The following is a 20,443-nucleotide window of genomic DNA, read 5'->3' as shown; positions in this document are numbered from 1 at the left end:
CGGTTCACACTGCCGGGCGCCCTCTCGCCCCCCGCCCCCAAGTTCTTGGTTGATCAGTTATTTGACGGCCAAGTCGCTCCATATCAACGGATCATAAGGGTTTGGGAGGAACCTCAAAGGTCATCTATTGTAACCCGCCAGGAGATGTAGGAAATCTGCTGTGTTAATAGCATCCCTGATAGGTGGTCATCCAGCCTCTGCTTAAAAATATATCTCTTTAGGAGAATACACCGCCTTCAGGGCTACCAACCCTGTTGGACCCATGGGCACATTTGCAGATCAGAAAAACTTCAGTGAATACCACACACATACCCCAACACCAACCAAGAAAAATCCGCAACCTATTTGCCTTCCTGGGCTCCTTTGGGTAGAAGGGAGGATACAATTCTAATAAATAAATCAAACATTATATTAGCTATACTGAGTGTGTGGAATGTTAGGGGCAGGGTAGTACCTCTGGTGGGGGGTGCACCATGCTCTTTTGGGGTAGCTTGTCCACCTTTGGTCCCCACCCTGCACTCAGTTCTCATCTCCTAGAAGCTGTCAGCATGTGACAGTGGCCACACACCCCAGAATGGCTTCCACTGGCCAGGTAAACCAGGTGAGGATAGCTGATGCGTCTCAAACTCTCAGTGAGTTCAGGACTCCCCCTACCTGCGAAGACAGGCTCTGCTTAGTCAACCTGAGGCTTAGTCAACCTGAGAAGGTAGCCCACCTAGGAGAAGGGAAATTCTGATCCTAAACCTCCACTGTCTTGTGGGATGTCTTCAAGAGAGAGAAAGGCTAAGGAGCAAACCCTGCATAAAGCTGGAGTGGTGTCCCTAAGTTGGTTGGATGATGCCTTGTGTGTCTCCTTCCAGCAACTTCTGCAGCCAAGATGGTGCCAAATGTATTGCTCTGCTTTCCTTTGGGCCACATCAGTGAAGCAGAGTGAGGGATCTTGTTGTCAAGGGCAGCCCAGGACCTCCAGACACACTGCCCAGGCTCTCACCCTGGGAGGTCACATTGGTGCTGCTAATGCAGCAGTTTAGCTTCACCCCTGGAGGCACACTCCATTGTCTCTCGAGACAGATGGATGCCAACAATATTCTCATTTCAGGGAGGTGAGGGCATCCTGTGGTCACCTGCTGATGCCACATTTGCAGCGCCTGAAAGGTGTGCTTTTTATGTATGACTTCAGAAGAATGAAGAGATGGCAGGGCAGGGCAAAGCTGTTAGGCAAAGAAAGCAGAACTTTCTGGCATCTCTGTAGTCCTAAGGATTAGGCACTTTGAAAAATGAGAACTGTGTCTTTGGCCATTCTCACATGTCCTAGAGAACTGGACAAAGGTACTTCAGGGGCATGTGGTCCAGCAGTCATCCTTCTGCTTATTGTCTACCATTCTTACACCAGACTTTTCTCCTCCCCTTCTTATGCCAAGTTTGTCCCACTGCACCCACTCACCACAGATACCTTACCAAACACTTTAGACCTGACTTTCACCAAATCAGAACCTGGTGACTTCATAAATCCTACATACCCTCCAATATTTTACAGGTGGAAACAGACACACATTTGAGTGCTTACACCACTGTTCTCACACCAAGGACTGCTTGCTTGAGCACATGTATGTGAGCTCACTTACACACACACACACACACACACACACACACACACACACATCACTAGGTGCCTTCTGTACAGCACATTTATTTCTTCATCATCTATCCTGCCCTCGCTTCTGAAGCAAGTGTGTGAGTAAACTGATCATATCCGTTTTCTTTTTTAAACGGCTGTATAATAGAATAGTTATAATCTCACAATGGACCTCGTTGCACTTCTTATGGAATAACTGCAGCATTAAAAAGTTGAACAACATTTACCACTTGGATAAGCAGTTACTGGTGGCTGGGAGATGAAACTACTTCACATGAACATGCACAATAACAGCCTTTTGTTTTAGAAAAAGACCATCATCTCTAAAGTCTCCACAGAAGACAAAACAAGGACTAGTACAGGCCAGTCACTAGTACTGTATAGGCCAGTCTACCCTTAGGCAGAGTGAGGTAGTCTCCTCAGGTAGGTTATTGTTAAAAGGCAGCAAACTGATTGTTACTGAATACTTTTTATTTTATTTTTACTGTGAGGAGGAGAGGCACTTGAAGGATTTTATACCCCAGGCACTGTTTTGCCAAAGGCAAAATGGGCTCTTTATTAAGGATCTCTGAAACAATGGCAAAACACAAGGAATGAAGAAAGTCTGAAAATAATAATAGCAGGCTTATCATACACAAGAATAATATAGACTAACATACCATGTAAACAGCAATCCTACTTTTAGCTGATGGGAGCCCCAGGGATGTAGCAGCAGAGTAGACCTCAGGCTGCCAGGCTATACAGCACCAACATCCCATTTAGGCCTGCACCCCACTCTGACTCAAACCCTGTGTTTTTTTTATACCCCTGACCATTAAGTCCAGTCGCGAACGACTCTGGGGTTGCGGTGCTCATCTTGCTTTACTGGCCGAGGGAGCCGGCGTTTGTCCGCAGACAGCTTCCGGGTCATGTGGCCAGCATGACTAAGCCACTTCTGGAGAAACCAGAGCAGTGCATGGAAACGCCGTTTATCTTCCTGCCAGAGTGGTACCTATTTATCTACTTGCCCTTTGACGTCCTTTCAAACTACTAGGTTGGCAGGAGCAGGGACCGAGCAACGGGAGCTCACCCCATCACGGGGATTTGAACCGCCGACCTTCTGATCGGCAAGCCCTAGGCTCTGTGGTTTAGACCACAGTGCCACCTGCATCCCTTTTTATACCATAGTCTGCCCCAAGTCATGAGGCTTAATTGCTAAGCTACCTTCACAAGCCTTGGGGGTCACAGGATCTAGGCCAGGCTTCCTCAACCTCAGCCTTCCAGATATTTTGAGCCTACAACTCCCATGATCCCTAGCTAGCAGGACCAGTGGTCAGGGTGTGGATTTAAGCCAGGATCTACCCACGTCTTGTGCCCCTCTTTGTGCCCCGACTGGGCCAGGCTAGAAGACTGGAACACCTTCAGCTCAATCCGGATAACTGGACTCACAACGGTGTGTCATGAGCACCTGCACTAACTCCAGAGGTCTAATAAACGCTGTGGCTACGTTAACTACAAGCTACAATATATACAGATTATACAGCCTGTGTGGCTAAGTTCCTTCCACACACCTTATCTACAGCAGAGATAGAATAGACTAGACAAGACTGTCTGAACTGACAAGACTGACATAGCATAGCATAGCACAGAGAAGTTAAATAGGGAGATCAAAGACTCAGTTCCCTCCCCCTTCTCTCAGACCACAAGTCATACGATTCTCACAAAGGGAGGGGTGAAATGCTAACACAGGGATGATGGGAATTGTAGTCTCAAAACATCTGGAGGGCCAAGGTTGAGGAAGCCTGATCTAGGCAAGCCATGTAATTGATGCAACACTGTGTTATCTGTGCACAAGGATCCCTCCTGTGAGCACTCAAGTAAGCAGGAGTCAGCATTAGAATCACTACTGCTGAGCTTAGGAGAGTGGTGAAGCTCTGCTTCCATATGGTGATATGAAGGGTTAAGTGTGCAAGGCCACCTCCATCATCTGTGTTTCCACTGCACATTTCACTGCTTTTCCGCTGCACATTCAGGGTTATGAACATACCAGGGAGATATGGGTCAATGGATGCCCTCTAAGCATAAGAGACAAGAAGAAGAGAAGAGTTTGGATTTGATATCCCGCTTTTCACTACCCGAAGGAGTCTCAAAGCGGCTAACATTCTCCTTTCCCTTCCTCCCCCACAACAAACACTCTGTGAGGTGAGTGGGGCTGAGAGATTTCAGAGAAGTGTGACTAGCCCAAGGTCACCCAGCAGCTGCATGTGGAGGAGTGGAGACACGAACCCGGTTCCCCAGATTAGGAGTCTACCCCTCTTAACCACTACACCACATCAGATCCTAAATGATGTGCAACCAGAATACTGTTCTGGCTGTCTAGTTTGTGTCAGATGCCTAGCTTAAGCCATCATGATGGCTGGTATACATACACTTCTTGGTCAGTATGTTTGTGTTTCAACTTCTATAGACCAATGAAGCAGACAAAATGAATAGATAGTGGGATTGGCCTCAACAGTTTTAGGAATATTGCTGAGCCCGGAAACAATAGTTTTAAGAACTGAGCCCAGACCCACATGGTCCCAGTCCACTGTACTGCTTGTTCACCAGTGTTAAATGTTACCAGCTATAACAGCACCAATCATCTGTTGCAGTTGATGGAGGAAAGAGGAAGTGTAGAGGTGCTCAGCCCTGACTCCTGTTCCCCCAAACAAATGACTATTACTGTCAGAGCAGATGATAACCATGTATTAGGGACCATGTACACAAATCTGATACCAGAGAGGCATAATACTGTACAAGAGTCCCAGATATGAATCCTAGGTATGAGATGCATGATCTAAAGCCTTTGCTGTATATAAGAAACACATCCAACAAGGCAATGTGAACACATGAATCTGTTTCCATGTGCATATTATTCTTTTTGCTCAATGCATGCACATCTATACCTATTTAAGGCTTAAGATGCTTTAAAATACTTCATTTCAAACTTCCTTCGTTGTATAGACCTGTTCACACTTATTTTGCCATAAGGCCCATTAGAAACAGAGGGACTTACTCAAGTAAACATACATAAAACTGAATTTTTGTTAATACTAATACTTGTATACTAATACTTTTGGGAACACTTGCCAAATGTAGAAACAAAATATTTCAGGGAACTTAGTTATAGGGGAGGTGTCTCAGTTGAACCTGGCAACACACATAGGGCAATCCTATGCATGTTTACTCAGAAATAAGCCCCAGTGTGTTCAGGTAAATGGGTATAGGACTGCAGCCTAATAGGAACTAAGAACTGTCCAAAATCCATTGCCTAAAACAGCTGCCAAAGCCCTTTCAAAACAAAATTCCAGTAGGGTGCCTTCTTTCCCCACATTTTTGCATTATTACACAAAGCAAACAGAATTAAGATCATGATAAATATTTTAGCTGTCATCTTGTTGCTTAACATCAGGTTTTCTGTTCTCAATCCTTTTTCAGCAACTACTCAGGCATGGTCTTGTGCTTTGCAGAATTAGGATCTTAGCTGGTCATGTCTCCCTCCCTCAAGCAATACAGGAAATGGTTGTTTATTATAGAATAAATCTCTGGCAAACAGCTGGCTGCTGCTCTAATGAAGCAACTTGGGTATGATGATTATAAAATGTAAACAGAAAATGGGTCATATTCCCCATTTGCTGGAAAGATGACAGATGATACTGCCCAAGACCTTCTGGCTGCCTGATTGTCTGTTGCAGCTTCACTTCATTCGGGGGGGGGGGGATAATGTATAAATGATGGCATTCATTATTATGTTAATAATGAATAATAATAGTAATAATGTTTATTATTGCTATCATTATTTCCCCTATTTTTTTTCTTTTCCAGGGGTAATTTAACATTGCTCCCAATAGAAGAGAGAAGTTTCTATCTAGTTCACCCACAAAGGTTTCATCCTGGCATAGAAAAGGATTAGAGAATAATAACAGAGGAATTGATTCACATGTGTTAAGTAGAACTGCGGAGGGCAACTTGAGAAGGGGCAAGCAGGCAGGAGTAAACGTGAAGAAAGGGTCCCAGATTTTGGGGTTTGTAGTTAATGAAGTTGAATGGGTGCAAAATTGAGTCAGAGGGAACAGCAACATTGCCTGTAATTTGGAAAATGATCTGACCAAGAGAGAGGGCTTGATTGTGGAGTGACCCATAAAATTGCTCTGGATATTATAGGAACAATTGTTGCTGTGGAGGTTTGTCACTATGCAATTGATACCCAACTATTTTTTTCTTTCCATTTACGGTAATCCAGGTGATACAGCAGATGCACCAAACAGGTGCTTACAGTCAATAATGGGACAGTTGATTTGAGGGATAGTGAACTGAAGCTGAATCAAAATAAGATGGAGATTCTATAGGTAGGTAGAACCAGTGCTTTCCCCTCCCCCCCCAAAAAAATATGTTTAGGGGTACTCTCACTTTGACTCAAGAAAATCACCATTTTATCGTTCAATTCAGAAATAAATACAGTAAATGGACAAAAGTACAAAGATTCACAAAATATTTAGGGGTATGTGTACCCCCAGAAAAAGTACTGAGTAGAACTGACTGTGGAGGTTGTATTCAGCTTGTAGTGGATGTGGTTGCAACATCTATGGTTTCACTCACAGTCAGGATCGCTCCTCAATCTACCATTGCTGTTGAATGCCCAAGTGGCCCCTTTTCCCAACTTTGGTGTGCCGGCTGCATCCCCTCCCAAAAAATGAATGATGCAGCCACAGTTATCCATGCTTTAGCAGCATCCAAGCTTCATTGCTGTAATGGGTAATTCCATGAAAATGTCAACCTACAGACTCATTTTTCATTTTCATACACAGCATGTTCTATGTTATTTTAACGATAACTTCCCAAAGTTTCATGATCTGCCCACTGTTTTTCAAAGTGGCATTTTTCACATAAGTAAAATATTAAAATTACAATCCCCAGAAGCATTGCATGTGAGATGATTCAGAATTTATCTATCTTCCCCTCAAAACCTTCAGTTAATGACCTCTGCAAGGAAATAGGTTAATGACCCTTTAATGTACTAATGGTTCTGCTTTCTCATTTCGCAAACTAAGAATAAATTTTATGTTAGGATCAAAATCCGATGAGCTTAGGACAATAAGGTACAACTTATATTGGCTTAGTGTGTTATGTAGGTCACAACAACACATACATATATAGAGATGCAAAAAAAATTACCTCAGAAGCTGAAGGTCTCTTGCTTTATTGTAACCATTTCCACTCCTTAACAATGGAGAATTAGGTAGCCATTTCAAAGAGAAGTCAGAGCTCCTACACCTTTAAAAATAGTATGAAAACTACACTTACTGAAATTTCATCTTCCATGCAACTATTAAATTCCACCTCTTCAGAATACATACTCTAAGCTGTCAGGGGTTTCTTCCTTAGCCTTCCATTCCCCCTTTTCTCTGGTTTTGTGTTCAGCTGAACATGAACATTCTGTATCTTAAAAGTGCTCTCAGTCACACACTCATTAGCAGACTTGCAGTCTGCCTGACTTTTCTTTAGCTCCCAACCCCAGGTCAACAGCTATCAACATTCTGTAAACTCAAAGGCTCCTAGCAGCCAGTTTAAATATATTTAAAGCACATTCTTCCCCAAATAATCCTCAGAACTGTAGTTTGTTAAGCATGTTGGGGGCTGTAGCTCTGTAATGGGGAACCGCAGTTCCCATAATTATTCAGGGGAAGCCATGTGATTTCATTGTGCATTGAATTAACTTTAAACTACATTATGTTCGGGTGTCCTCATTTCACTGCCAAACTGATTGTCAGTTAACCACCTAAGTTTGCTATTAGAGGAAGTGATTGCTCTGAATAGTAATACTCTGCTGACAATCCTTCATAATCCAAAAAGCAGCCTTATATGCAGAAGGTCACAGCCTTCTGTAGCACATAATAAAGAGTTCATCTGCTCCTCATAAAAGGCAATTCCAGGCAAAGATGTTCCTCAGTGCATTGCATTACATAGTCAGCAGTTTCCAAATAGCCCAACAACCAAATTGCTGACAGCATGGATAGCTGTGCATGGATGCAAATCCTTGCACAATGGGGCAGAAATGTTCTTAACAGTCAAAAGAAACTATTGTCTGGCTGAAGAAAATTGCACTTGGAAGAACAAAGCTTTTTAGCTTAGAACTCTGATGTCATACAAAACCCAAAGATTTTGCAGGTACTGTTCTGGTAAATATTTGAAAACATCTGCAGAACTCCAACACCCAATATATTTGTAAGCTGTACTGAGGGCTCAGTTTAGGTAAGCTGGAAATGTAAAAACAAAAATTGAGTATGTATGTATATGTATAGTCCCCACTCCCCCACTATATTTAAGGATCTGGTGACTTCTGTTTCAGTGTATCTGAAGAAGTGTGCATGCACACAAAAGCTCATACCAGGAACAAACTCAGTTGGTCTCTAAGGTGCTACTAGAAAGAATTTTCGATTTTGTTTATGTATATGTATGTATGTATGTATGTATGTATGTATGTATTTTAATTTCTAAACTACCCTTCATCGGGTAGAGATCCCAGGATGGATTATAACATGGTGAATAAACAAACAAACAAACAAACAAACAAACAAGTAAATAAATAAATAACAGTTAACATTAATAAAACCCAGAACAAGACAACTACAGTGTCTTAAAATTGTTGCAGACAACAAACACAGTAGCTTCATAAAGATCTATGACCATTTAATCAGATTCCACCCAAAGGCCTGCATCCCAATAATGTAATAGTTACCCATGCCTCTCTTAAATTTCTGGCACAAAATTCCACCAGTAAAAGCCACGACAGAAGCTTTTGCCAATATAAATAAAATTAAAACCAAATATCCCACAAGTGTGGGTGGGCAGAGAGCTGGATTCAACCCTGTCCCTCCAGCCACTCTTTTTTTCTGTGGAGCTAGTTCTGGATTCACACAGCCCACCATGGAACTTCTTGGTCAGGGGTGGTGCCAATGTTTAGGCTGGCCGGAACCTGAAAGCCCCAGGCAGGCAGCAGAATAACCACCAGCAACTGGAACTAGAACCAGCAACTGGAACCAAATACTTTATATATAGACCTTTAGAATATACCAGGAATCCCAGGGAAATGGCTCAGAATTAGGGTTGCCAACTGGACAGAATACATAATAAAGTAAAAAAGATAGCTCTGGCATTCTCCATTCTCTTTAACAGATTCCATAGGTAGCAACTTGAAAAAGTTTTTAAATGGCATAATCAAAACGCTAGGTAAAAGTTAAAGGTAAAGGACCCCAGGACGGTTAAGTCCAGTCAAAGGCATTTATGCGGTGCAGCGCTCATCTCGCTTCAGGCCGAGGGAGCCGGCATTTGTCCACAGACAGCTTTCCAGGTCATGTGGCCAGCATGACTAAGCCACTTCTGGCGAAACCAGAGCAGCGCACGGAAACACTGTTTACCTTCCCACCGCAGCAGTACCTATTTATCTACTTGCACTGGTGTGCTGTTGAACTGCTAGGTTGGCAGAAGCTGGGACAGAGTAACGGAAGCTTACAAAAGGTGGCAACCATACTTTGTAGTGAGCCTGTTTGAAAGAAGGCTATTCTGTGTTCAGCATTTATCTTGAGGATTTTTAGTCGGGAGATTAACATCCCAGTCTTAACCTAGATGTACCATAGTCAGAAGTAAATTCCACTTGGACACTCCAGAGTAGAATGGCACTGAAACCAGCTCTATTCAACAAGGGCAGAATTTTTGGGTAAACATGCCTAGGACTGTGGTGCAAGGTGACACCCACACCATACACCAAAAGCACATTTATATCCCATCAAAAGTCATGGCTTCTTGCAAATAACCCTGGGAACTGTAGACTTGTAACAGAGCTACAAATCTCAGCACCCTACAGTTCTCAAGCTTCCTTGGGGAAAGCCATGGTGTGGATGTGACTTAAAGAGAAACCAGATGCTCTGCAGCACAACCAGGGAGCACTGCCACATCTAGAGTATAACAAGTGGATCCTTTCTCGGTGCCCATTGGACTCAAGACTGACATCCGCAAGGCAGCAGAGCTCTATGCACGTTTACTCAGAAGCAAGTCCAGTGAAAGCCAACGTGTACGTGTGCAAGAGGTTGCAGCCTTTTCCTCTTTTCCAGCCTTTCCGCTGACTCGCGTTGGGACACGCTTCTGAATGGCGCGTGCACACAACCGCCGCCCCACGCGTGTTTACTCAGAACCGAGTCCCGCCGGGTTCCACCGAGCCAGCGGCAGCAGAACCGCCGCTTTACGGAGGTCACCCTTCGGGAGGAAGAAGGCGGGTCGTCACGCACGCCCTTTGTGACGCAGAGCCGCCCGCTAAACAGGGACACACCCGTTCGCCGCCGTTAGAAGCTCGTAGAAAAGGAGAGCGGCTGCTTGGTGACGTCAGCGGCTGCTCCTTTGGCCGCTGACGCTTTAAAAGGGATGCGGGGGCTTCACGCGGGTTGATCGGCTCAGTTATCGCCGCTCATTGCTGAGTTCCCCCAGGAAGTACGGCTGACGGTGAGTTCCCCCAGCCTGCCGGTAGAGGGAGCACGTGCGCCTTCTCAGCGGAGCGCGCGCGCGGGAGAGGAAGGATCCCCTAGGGAGGGTCTTGTGAACTGCGCCTTTCTCCAACCTGGTGCCCTCCGCGTGTGCTGGACAACCAGCTCCCGCCAACGCAGCTGGAGGTGATGCGAGCCGTAGCTGGCGGAGGCTGTTAATCGCTTAAGCCGCTTCGAGGTCTATAAGTGGAAATAGTGCACAAGCAAATAAAGTCGCTCCTCTTCCGCGGCACAAGAGGGAAGCACGAGCATTGCTTTATTTGTGCTCTCGCTTTGCAGTGTGCGCCCCTGTAATGTAATGTTGCCCCGTTTGGATTACCGGTATTTATCATGCCTTCGCTTAATAAGCTGAGATAAGAACGAGACTATTGCTCCTTTTGTAGGGTGAGTAATCAAACCCCAAAGCCACATGTGCCCCATTTTTTTGTCTAAATAGGGAAACTAGGTGCTTCCAGAGGTGTGCTTTGGGTGGGAGTGGTGCTCCTTGTGCACGGAAGCGCTTTTTTTTCTTTTTCTTGCAGCATCCTGGTGGTGATGTCATCAAAAGGCCGGTCTGTATCCCTTCCCAATTGAACCGCAATGTACCATTTCTGGTAAAAATCTGATAAGTTTTTCTAAAAAAAGAAAAACATGTTGCCAATATCTCTTTTACAGTATTTAGCCCCCTTCTGGAAGCGCCCTGTAAGTCCTAGCGTTGAAACAATCCAGGATATTAAATCAATTTATTTAATGCCCAGGCTTGTTTTGAAACCGAAAGGTATAGTTTCCCAGTTTGAATGCTCATCCTGTGAAGGGGGCAGGTGGGGGGGGAGGCAAGAGGTTTACTTATATATTGACTTATTAAGCTGAGATATAGTCACCTGAACTTGCCCTGTGTAGTAGCATGATATCATTTGTGTGACGTGTGTTACCTTCTCTTCTCCTCCTTCCCTTCATTGGCTTGCAGGGCCATACATAGTGTGGTGACATAATGTCACTGATTGTATTGCACAAGGCATAACACTGTGGCTTAATGTTATGTGAACAAGCCTTGGACTTAACAGCTCTCCCCGATCTTCCTTGGGCATGGCTGTGAGGGCAAGATTGTAATGTTCTGTCTGAACCCAGACAAAGTATTGTTTGCCTTAATTATGTTTCAGCGGGGAAAGCCAGCTTGAAATGATGGCTTGTGAAGTCTTCTTTTCCTAAATTCTAGTTAAAGCTAGCTACAGTTTGGCACTAAACTAGATGTAACACTAAACAATGGGGAATTAAAAACAGAAGTCATCTCGCAGCTGCACCAGGGGAGGGCAGAGGAAGGGAGTCCATGCGTGCCCAAGACTCCTTCATATAATGCTAAACCAGCACTTAGCATTGCATATGAACCAGGTCATTGCCACTAGTTCCCTGCTCCTCATCACTGCTGCCTGCTTGCTTAACAGGCAAAGGAGAGGTGAGTGGGAATGTTAAGCAGCTTGAGCAGGTGCTTTCAGATGGGTATTTGGTATGGGAGTGGGGCTCCTCATGCATGCAAGCATTTTGAAGCCTCCAGATGATCTTCTTGGCATTAAAATGCCAGCCTGTATCCCCCCACCTCCCAACACAGAGGGGCTGCTGAGTTGTGGGCTTCACTAAATGAGAGCAGGGCAGCTTTGGGGTAATGAAAAAAGAACCCAAATCTTTGGGGAGATGGCTAGGAAATGTAGTTTTGTTACTGATCTTCTCCCTCTGTCTTTTTGGTTAGCGTGTTTGTTTGTGACTGCCTGAACAAATTCATTGGGCTATTTTTTTAAAGTCGGGACACGAGAAATGGAATCCCGAGATACAAGGTTGAACCGCTATCGCATGCAGCGCACAGCAACACTGGCCCAAGAAGTTCTGGAGCGGGCAAGAACACGGAAATTGAACTGGCCATTGCCTGCTACATTTCAAAGGACTTTTCAGGTAAGTGCTGTAACCAAAGGCAGCTGCTTCCATTCCTGAACCTTTTAATGCTACCGAGAAGCTGTTGTTCCATTGTGAGTAAGTTGTAATAATACCTCTAAACAGAGCTGAATGTCCTCAGCGTACTGCTGGCCCACTATGGTTAAGAGCTCGGTTTCACTCCAGATGCACCAACAAAGAGAGTAGACAACGTTACCCAGGGGTGGTGCATCCAATTTTGCCACCTGAGGCAAAATGGGAAGTGCCACCGTGCCACTGATGACGATGCCATAACTGCTACTGCGCACCCTGTTCCATTTGCTGGCAAAGAAGCACCACAGCCACTACAGCCCATTTCAGGCAAGATTGTGCTGATTTTGAGCGAGCTCTTGCATGCTCTGCAAGATTTTGGGTGAGGTCTCGCCCAAAGTGGATGTGATCTTGCCTGAAGTCAGCGCTGATGGGCTCGCTTGGGGGGCTTTGCCACCTGAGGCAGCGACCTCACCCTGCCTAATAGCTGGTCCGACTCTGGTGTCACCTAATGATTCTTTGGGGTTCTCATTGTTCCCATTATCCCCAACCATTGGCCTTGCTCACTGAGGCTGATGGAGTTGGAGTCCAACAACAGCTGGCTATTCTGGTTCCAGATGATAAGGCCTTATCTGTTTCTGTTGTGCACCTTACAAGATTGCTTGTATAACTGAACAGGGGTTGCTACTTGGCTCATTACAAAGATTGCTAAATATAATTGTCACTGTAGATACTGCCTTTTCCCAAAGGTTCGCTTTGCATGTAGGTATGTAAAATATTATTATTACATGTGCCATCTGTGTTTTCCTTTACCTGTTAACTTTCTGCCTACATTTTCTTTCTTGAATCATCAAGCAAGTTATTTTTGCCCGCCATTTGTTAGACGTGGGACTCTGAATAAGACAGAAAATGTCAGGTAAAACCAAATGGGAGGCAAACAGTTGTTGTTGTTTCATTTGTTAAAATGACACGTACTCAGTCCACAGCAAACTGTGCAAGACTGAAATCTTCTCTGAAGCAGCAATAATTCAAAAGAAACCACTCAAATGTTTACTTCAGAAATTAAGAGGATTTTTTTCAATACCAGAAATGGAACTGAAATGAAAATCTCTCTATATAATTAAAATGAAAAAAATTCATGCTACCCCCTTTAGAGGATATGTAGTGTCTCATCATAACCCTTGAGGTGCATGAAGTCAAGGCAGGGTTGGTGAGCAAAAGAACAGAATTCTTCCACAACTCTTAGGGTAAGGGAATAGAATTCTGCCACAACTCTCAATATCCTGTATCTTTGATTGGATAGCTGCAGGAAGCACTTGATAATAGCTTATAATAATCTTCAGATATTGGATAAAGAGCTGCAAGGAGTAGTTCAGAATCTTTTGCTACTGTTCATCAACAACTGTGGTTCATCATGTTATCAGAACCCTGACAACCTGTGGTTAATCTTAACTGGTTTGTCTGAAACGTCAAACCACAGTTTATTGTCGTACAGATATATCCTGCCTCTCTTCAGCCATGGAACCCAAAGTAGTGTTCATGTGTTTTCCAAGTAGTCACCCATCCAGGCACTGAGCAGACACAAGCCTTATGTGGCTTCAGACCCTATGAAGCCAGTTTGTTTCAAGAAAATATAGTTAAAATAACCACAGTTTAAGGTTTAGCTCAGATCGGCTGAAACTCAGCATATGCCCTGGAACCCTGTGTCTATTTTGGTTTTGCTCTGAGCAATGAGCGTGTTGCCATTGCAAAGTAACAGAGACAGAAACATTGGTTTAAACAGGATATCTTCCCATAGCAGCTGTGCATAGGAAGGAACAGTCGTTTTGATGATGACATAGCTGCAAACCTAACTAGTTTCTTGCTATATCTCATGTAAGCATATGCTCCTTTTTGGCCCTGAGGGCTTTTCCATCATCTCCCACCAGTAATTGGATTAAGTCTAAATATGCATTTCCTGGGAAAGTGACATTGTCTTCCCTCATGAGGGATACTCCATGTGAGTTCTGATTAGCCAGAGACCTCTCATGACCTCCATTTAGGGAAACCTATATTGATATGTTTAGTAGTGATTCTGTAAACTAGCATCCAATGTTCCTTCTTTCCAGAATTGTTATTAGAGCAATTGCCCATTGTGTTAGAGCTAATGCCAGAAAACCTGTTTCCTATTGCTGGACATCTTACAGATCCAAAACATGTCCACAAACCCTGTGCTTCATGCCTGCTGCAATACTTGGATGCCTTCAGGGGCCATAGTTAGGCCTTTCCCTTGCCTTTTCTTCCTGTTTACCTGCCTCTCATCTGTGTTTGTTTTCTTTGGATTAGTCAGGAGCATCGTGGAAAGCAACGGCCAATGCTACGTATCATGTAAGAAATGCCTTTTTCTGTTTTTGAAACTTTATTAACTAGAATCTAAGGAAGCCAGGGTTGGAACCAGCACTCCCTAGGAAGGTTTGCCTACCTTCAGTCACCCCATCACATCCTGAGCCAACAGGGTCCTTTCAGAAGATAGAGGGAAACATGCAAGTTTTCACCTTCTGCTTATAAAGGGCTCACCACCCAACTGAATTGGTTTCACTACAAGAAACTTTGGGTTCAGTTGCAACCACACCACCACAGGTCAAGGTGAAACTTTGAAAATCACTTCTGTTTACTCTCCCTTCCTCATGAGAAGTGATTATTCGTGTCTTCACTTTCCAATCCCAAGTTTTCTCATTTCCTTAATCTTGCCGTCTTCTAATACTTGCATTAACCAACACCCAGGCTTTTGCATTTCAGCTTTTCCTTTGGGGGGTTTAGGATCCCATTGCAACTCAGCTGGTTTCTTAGCACCTGCTCCATGCAACTAGCCATCTTGCTATTCTTAATTTCTCTATTGTATTGATACTTCTAAGCTACAAAATCATTTAACTCGCTGCCAACCATTTCATGAAAACATTTCAGATTCATTTTGACAATATTTGTTGGTTCTCAATCATTTTTCCAAGTAAGCAAGGCAGTATTTCTAAATTGATTGTCACCACTGTGGTGGGCAATTTTCTCTAGATTAAAGATCTTCAATGCTGTGCCTCTGTGAATATGGGAATGTGTGAATAGACTCGCAAGTAGATCCAACAGCATATATAGAACAGTAAACTGTGGTTAATGAAAACCAAAGCAAAAGTTTTCATTCTACAGTGGTGGAGGATAATGGAAAGGAAAGCACAAGCCAGAGGCTTGCTATGACTTGTTCCTATCACAGTAAACTACAATTTATTATGGAGATTTCAGTATAAAAAATGACATGCAAACACAACCGCTGTGTTGCCCTTTTGGGCTGTATATTTACCATTGTTTTCATAGTGACAGGACATTTTGTTTCATGGAAACAGGAAGGCGAGGACGAAGATGCATGTCTTGCTGCTGCTTTTGCTTCTGTTGCTGAACACATGGGCCACATCTCGGCAGAATGCGAGGTAAATGGTTCTTGAGATGGAAGCAATGACTGCTGTGGTGGGAGTCAAGTACAGAAGCTTGAGCGACAACTATTAGGGACATAGGAAGCTGCCTTACATACCATCGGTCGATGTAGCTCAGCTGTCTTCACCGACTGGCAGTGGCTCTCCAGGGATTTAGGCAGGGCTCTCTCCTGGCCCGGATGTTGAATCTGACACCTTGTGCGTGTAAAGCATGAGTTCTACCAGCAAGCCATATTAAGGCTTTATTGCAACTGCATTTTAGGAAATACCAGTTTATACTGTGTTAAATTATCAAAACTCAGTGGGCTGAAGGAACACAAAATCGCCATCAAGCAAGTCTGGATTCTATTCCATGAGTATCTTTGTCAGCTTCCTCAAGAGATCCCTTTGACAGGGTGGAAATGTTCAGGGGTTTTTTCCCCCATCAATCATTTCTCATGTCTAACACGAAAGAGGAAAGGTAAGGAACCATGCTTAGTATTGAACCCTACCTAGCCCTCCCTCCATCTTCCCTGGAACTTCAGAGATTTCACCAGGTGTTGACCATACACTTTCAAGCCGACATTCAGGAATATTTTATTTCAGCCTTCTATTTAAAAACTCTCCTGCAGCTAGAAAGTCCATGCAAGATCAGCCTGTCCCTCTTCTGATAGCCTGTATAGCTACTGTGATAGCTGTACAGCATGGGACCACAGTGGGCTAGCAGAAGAGGAACAGAGCAATCTGCCCCTCCACTGGCCAGCTTGGCAGAAGAGGCAAGCTTTTTCTTACTATCCTGCCGAGAGTTGAAGCCTGCATTTCTGGGATTTCCTGCCTCCATGGCCAACATGGAGAAACAGGCTGTTAAGTTTCTTTGCAGGCTAGTAACTTTTGTGGGATTATTGGCAGGGCTTTCATTTTGACATTTCTTAGGGTTGCAGGCTTCTTCTGTCTTCGCAGTACCAATTTCTACACTTGTTTAATTACTCCAACACTTCCAAGTGCTTGCTCTGAGGGCAGCGATTAGCGTGGGCCAAATATGAATCAAGAGACATCCCAATTTCCCATTTTCAGGAAAGGGATCCAACCACATGGAGTAGAATGCGGAAGGAGGAGTTAGTCATCTTACTTGTAGCAGAAATGGGAAAGCTGTGACCTTGTAGATGTTTTTGGACTCCAACTCCCATCAGTCCTGGCCAGCATGGCCAATAGTCAAGGATGGTGGCAGTTGTAGTCCAGCTACATCTGGAAGGCCACAGGTTCCTAACCCCTGATTTACAGGCATTTCTGTCTGACAAAGTCCTTTCACATTTGTCCTTCTGGTGGCAGCAGAGACGAGGGAATTGTTGCTCACATCTTCATGGGGCAGGCCCACATTAAGACATTTCATTATTTTAGCGCCACGCCTACTTCTTGGTTTAGTAATATTTTCTTCTTCAACTCTATTCCAGAACTATTACTGTTGCGTACCACCATTTCAGTTCAAAGAGTACGAAGTTGCACATATATTCAGATACCACAGCAGGGAGTCATCTGAAAACTTGCTAAAGGCATTTGAAATTGAGGTGAGTGTACCGAACATAATTTTCCTTTTAAGCTAGGAATGGCTAATCTGTAGGCCCCAACCCCCAAACATTGTTGGATTACACTTTGAGGGCCACAGGTTAGCCATCCCTATTTTAAGCAAAGATATGTTGCCCAAGGGTCAGCTTACTCAAAGGAGTCTCTTGATGCCGCTTCAACCAAGCCTCTGCCAATCTTCTAAATGACATATAAATTTGTAATTTATTTGTAAGAATCTTCCAACATTGCCTTAAGGGGCATTTTGTTATCAGTATGGGTATCTCCTCCTGTGGACATCTTCCTACTGTATTATCCTATCCTTCCAGAATTATCCTTCCCAGGAGTCTCCTGGCAGGAGAGACACGTGGCTTGGCCGCACTGTAGGCCCCACAGTAAGTGCCCCCCCCCGTGGTGTGGCTCCCAGTCTGCCCCCCCTGCCTCCCCCCCCCCCCAGATATGCCTCTGAAGCTGCTACAGGCACCTTCTTGATACTTGCTTTGTGCTGATTTGGATTAGGTCTGTTTGCCTGAGGCGGGTGGATAGGCTGAACTTGGTCACATCCAGCTTGAGATTGCATAATAAACAATATCTGCTCTTTCTAGGAAAGTAAAAATGTCCCAATAGTGGAAGAACCTGGCTGTCCTGATACAGATACAGCTGCTTTAATTCCAGCAGAGAATGCTGAACATAAAACAAAAGCAAGTATATGTTCACTTAACATTTTAAGGCTTCTGTGGGTCTTGTTTTTTTCTGCGTAGGGTGCACAGGCATTCAATTGTGCGATGCATTAGAATGTGTGGTGCTTCCGGAATGAAAGAAATGGTATTGGTTCTTACATGGAGGAACCCACAAACACACTCCATGGTGACTTCCCCTCCCAGCTCCATCAACCGACATGCTCCTGAACATAAGCAAAATTCTTTGTTAGTGACAGTATTTTCATTTTATAATTTTATTTATTTAAAACTTCTTTATATTGTCTTACATTTAAAAAGGTGGTTTGCAATAAAATTCATTAAATAATACAATAAGAGCAATAGCCTCAGGAGTCTTACAGGACAACCACAACAATCTGGTATTAATGAGCAGCAAAGGTCCGGGAGAACACATGTATTTTTAGCAGGTGCTGGAAACCAAGTACAGTAGGGAGGGTCCTGTTCCAAAGGGTGGGCACCATAACAGAAAAGGCCCTCCCCCTTTTTGCTGCAGGGTGGACCTCAACAGGCTGTGGCACAACCAGGAAGACTTTATTAGATCATAGTAACCATGCAGGTCTGTATGGGAGAAGGTCTCTCTCGACCAAAGTTGTTTAGGGCATGGTAGCCCTACATTTATCACATCCTGGACTCATCTACACACACACACCCCTGGCTATCTCAAATAAGCAATGATGGACAAGGGTTAAGGGGGCACTTGGCCAGCTGAACGTACTTTAGTCCACATTCTAAAGCTCAAGCTGATCCACAAAAACTGACTAGATGGTGTGTCAGGCCCATCACTCAGACATGTTAAAGTGATGACCTAAGTCTTGAAGGCAGGCAATTTTGTCTTCAAAGTGCCTTGGAAACTTCCAAACATAAGCAATCAATAAGTCACCCTCTGATTATACAGTCACACCTCAAGTTGCGTTTGCTTCATGTTGTGTTTTTTCATGTTACGAACGCAGTTTGCCCCTTTGCGCGTGCACAGGAGCAATCTGCACGCTTCGCGCATGCGCAATCTGCACACTTTGCGCATGCGCAGGAGCCCTCTATCGTGTCACACGCAGAAGCAGCGCTCTACTTACGGACTTTTCAGGGTGCGAACGGCACCCCGGAACAGATCGCGTCCATAAGTAGAGGTACCACTGTACAGTATATAAAAATATAAATCTCACACCACCACCTGCACATCTTACAAGAGGAGGATGTCCTTACAGTTATCCATACACCAAATACCCCACCCAACCATACAATTCACCTGACCTACGCTTGGGAGCCTCTCCCTCCAATCACCAGTCATGCTCTCACCTGGCCAGCTGCTCTCCAGATACCCCTGGCTCTCACCCAGAGGTGTCTCTTCACATTCAGCCTCAACCATAGCTCTCACCTAAAGTGACAACAACTTAATTGAGCAACCCACTTCATCAGTCAGCCAAGGGAATTGCATCCCTTTGTGTTACCACAAGGGCAAGGGTGCCAAATATTATCTAAGCATCTCAGAGCTGCTGCTCTCCTCCTCTCTCACCACCAGCATTTTTGGTCTTGTCAGTTGACGTCTAGGACAAGTTGAGTTTTGCATCTTTGCGTTCATATGCTATGGTTAAGAAATTTGTTAAGAGATTTTTTCCCCTCAAATAGTTAAACATTTATTTTAGTAGTTGGGGCTGTTTAGCATAAGAACATGATTGGGTTTTTGATTTGAAAAATCTTGACATGTATATTTTATATTCAGGATATCTACATTGAAGTTTCTCCTGGCACTTACACAGTCTCTGCCTCTTCGTATGACAACACAGTCAAACAAACACATCTGGTAGACGTTCGGTCAGGGGAAAGCGTAAATTTGACCTTTGATTTATGATGGATAGTCTTTCTTTTTCATCAAGGTAACAAATGAAATAGATTTCGGTGTCTTTCAAGTGTCACTTTTTAAATAAAATCTTCCCAGGCTATTTACCCTATATAATTAAATATGATCTCAGGTTTTATGCTGTCTGTATATTATAGTGTGAAACTTTGTCCACATTTGCCCTAACTTGAATCATGTGTATTTTCACTTTTATACTATACAATGCCTTGTAAACAATAAATTTAAAAGTGCAAATGTTCTTGAAAAGACTTTAAATTCTTCGTCATTTACTTTACCAAAGGAACTGCTATTGTAATGGCAGAGGCTATTGAAATCAACAGAACAGAAAGGGGAGTCTTATTTAGATACATACTGTAGTTCCAGGTAACCGCAGAGTGCACCGTTTAGTCAGTCACAGATATTGGTGGCTGAATCCTAAACTAAAATGCTTTGCCGCTAACAGAGCATATTTATTCATTTGTAAAACACTACTTCCCTCTGGTCCATGGGGTCGCGAAGAGTCGGACATGACTGAACGACTGAACACAACAACAACTTCCCTGGCTGGTCCCAAAAATAGTTATTCAAAATATATTTGAATTTTCTGTTATACTGTGGTTAGATGCACAGATCTCCTCTAGGGTCCACCCAGTGTTGAAACAATTCATTTGCTGGAGAAATTACCATATATATAATTTATTAGATGCTAATGATCCAACACTATTATTCTAAATATCTGAATATATTCTTGTGGACCCACAAAATAAGCA

The 20,443-nt window shown here is 43.8% G+C and overlaps 1 protein-coding gene across 1 annotated transcript; it reads left to right on the top strand.

The window, feature by feature from the left end:
• Positions 1-9,979: 9,979 nt before the first annotated feature.
• Positions 9,980-19,940, top strand: AKIP1 (A-kinase interacting protein 1). Its single transcript, XM_033153006.1, has 7 exons — positions 9,980-10,150; positions 11,966-12,114; positions 14,449-14,490; positions 15,495-15,578; positions 17,012-17,125; positions 17,726-17,821; positions 19,557-19,940. The coding sequence occupies exons 2-7, from the start codon at positions 11,980-11,982 to the stop codon at positions 19,683-19,685; spliced, it is 600 nt and encodes a 199-aa protein (XP_033008897.1). The 5' UTR covers positions 9,980-10,150; positions 11,966-11,979; the 3' UTR covers positions 19,686-19,940.
• Positions 19,941-20,443: the final 503 nt, after the last annotated feature.

Source organism: Lacerta agilis, chromosome 1 (genome assembly GCF_009819535.1).
Source record: "Lacerta agilis isolate rLacAgi1 chromosome 1, rLacAgi1.pri, whole genome shotgun sequence".
Classification (NCBI taxonomy): Eukaryota; Metazoa; Chordata; class Lepidosauria; order Squamata; family Lacertidae; genus Lacerta; species Lacerta agilis.
The sequence above is the reverse complement of the archived record's forward strand: the minus strand, read 5'-3'. Positions and strand labels throughout refer to the sequence as shown.

Bases quoted from the DNA above. Each gene is read 5' to 3' on its own strand.
- AKIP1 (XM_033153006.1), top strand. From the start codon at position 11,980: ATGGAATCCCGAGATACAAGGTTGAACCGCTATCGCATGCAGCGCACA. The intron at 12,115-14,448 runs GTAAGTGCTGTA...TCTTTGGATTAG, and splicing joins CATTTCAAAGGACTTTTCAG to TCAGGAGCATCGTGGAAAGC. The intron at 14,491-15,494 runs GTAAGAAATGCC...TCATGGAAACAG, and splicing joins CGGCCAATGCTACGTATCAT to GAAGGCGAGGACGAAGATGC.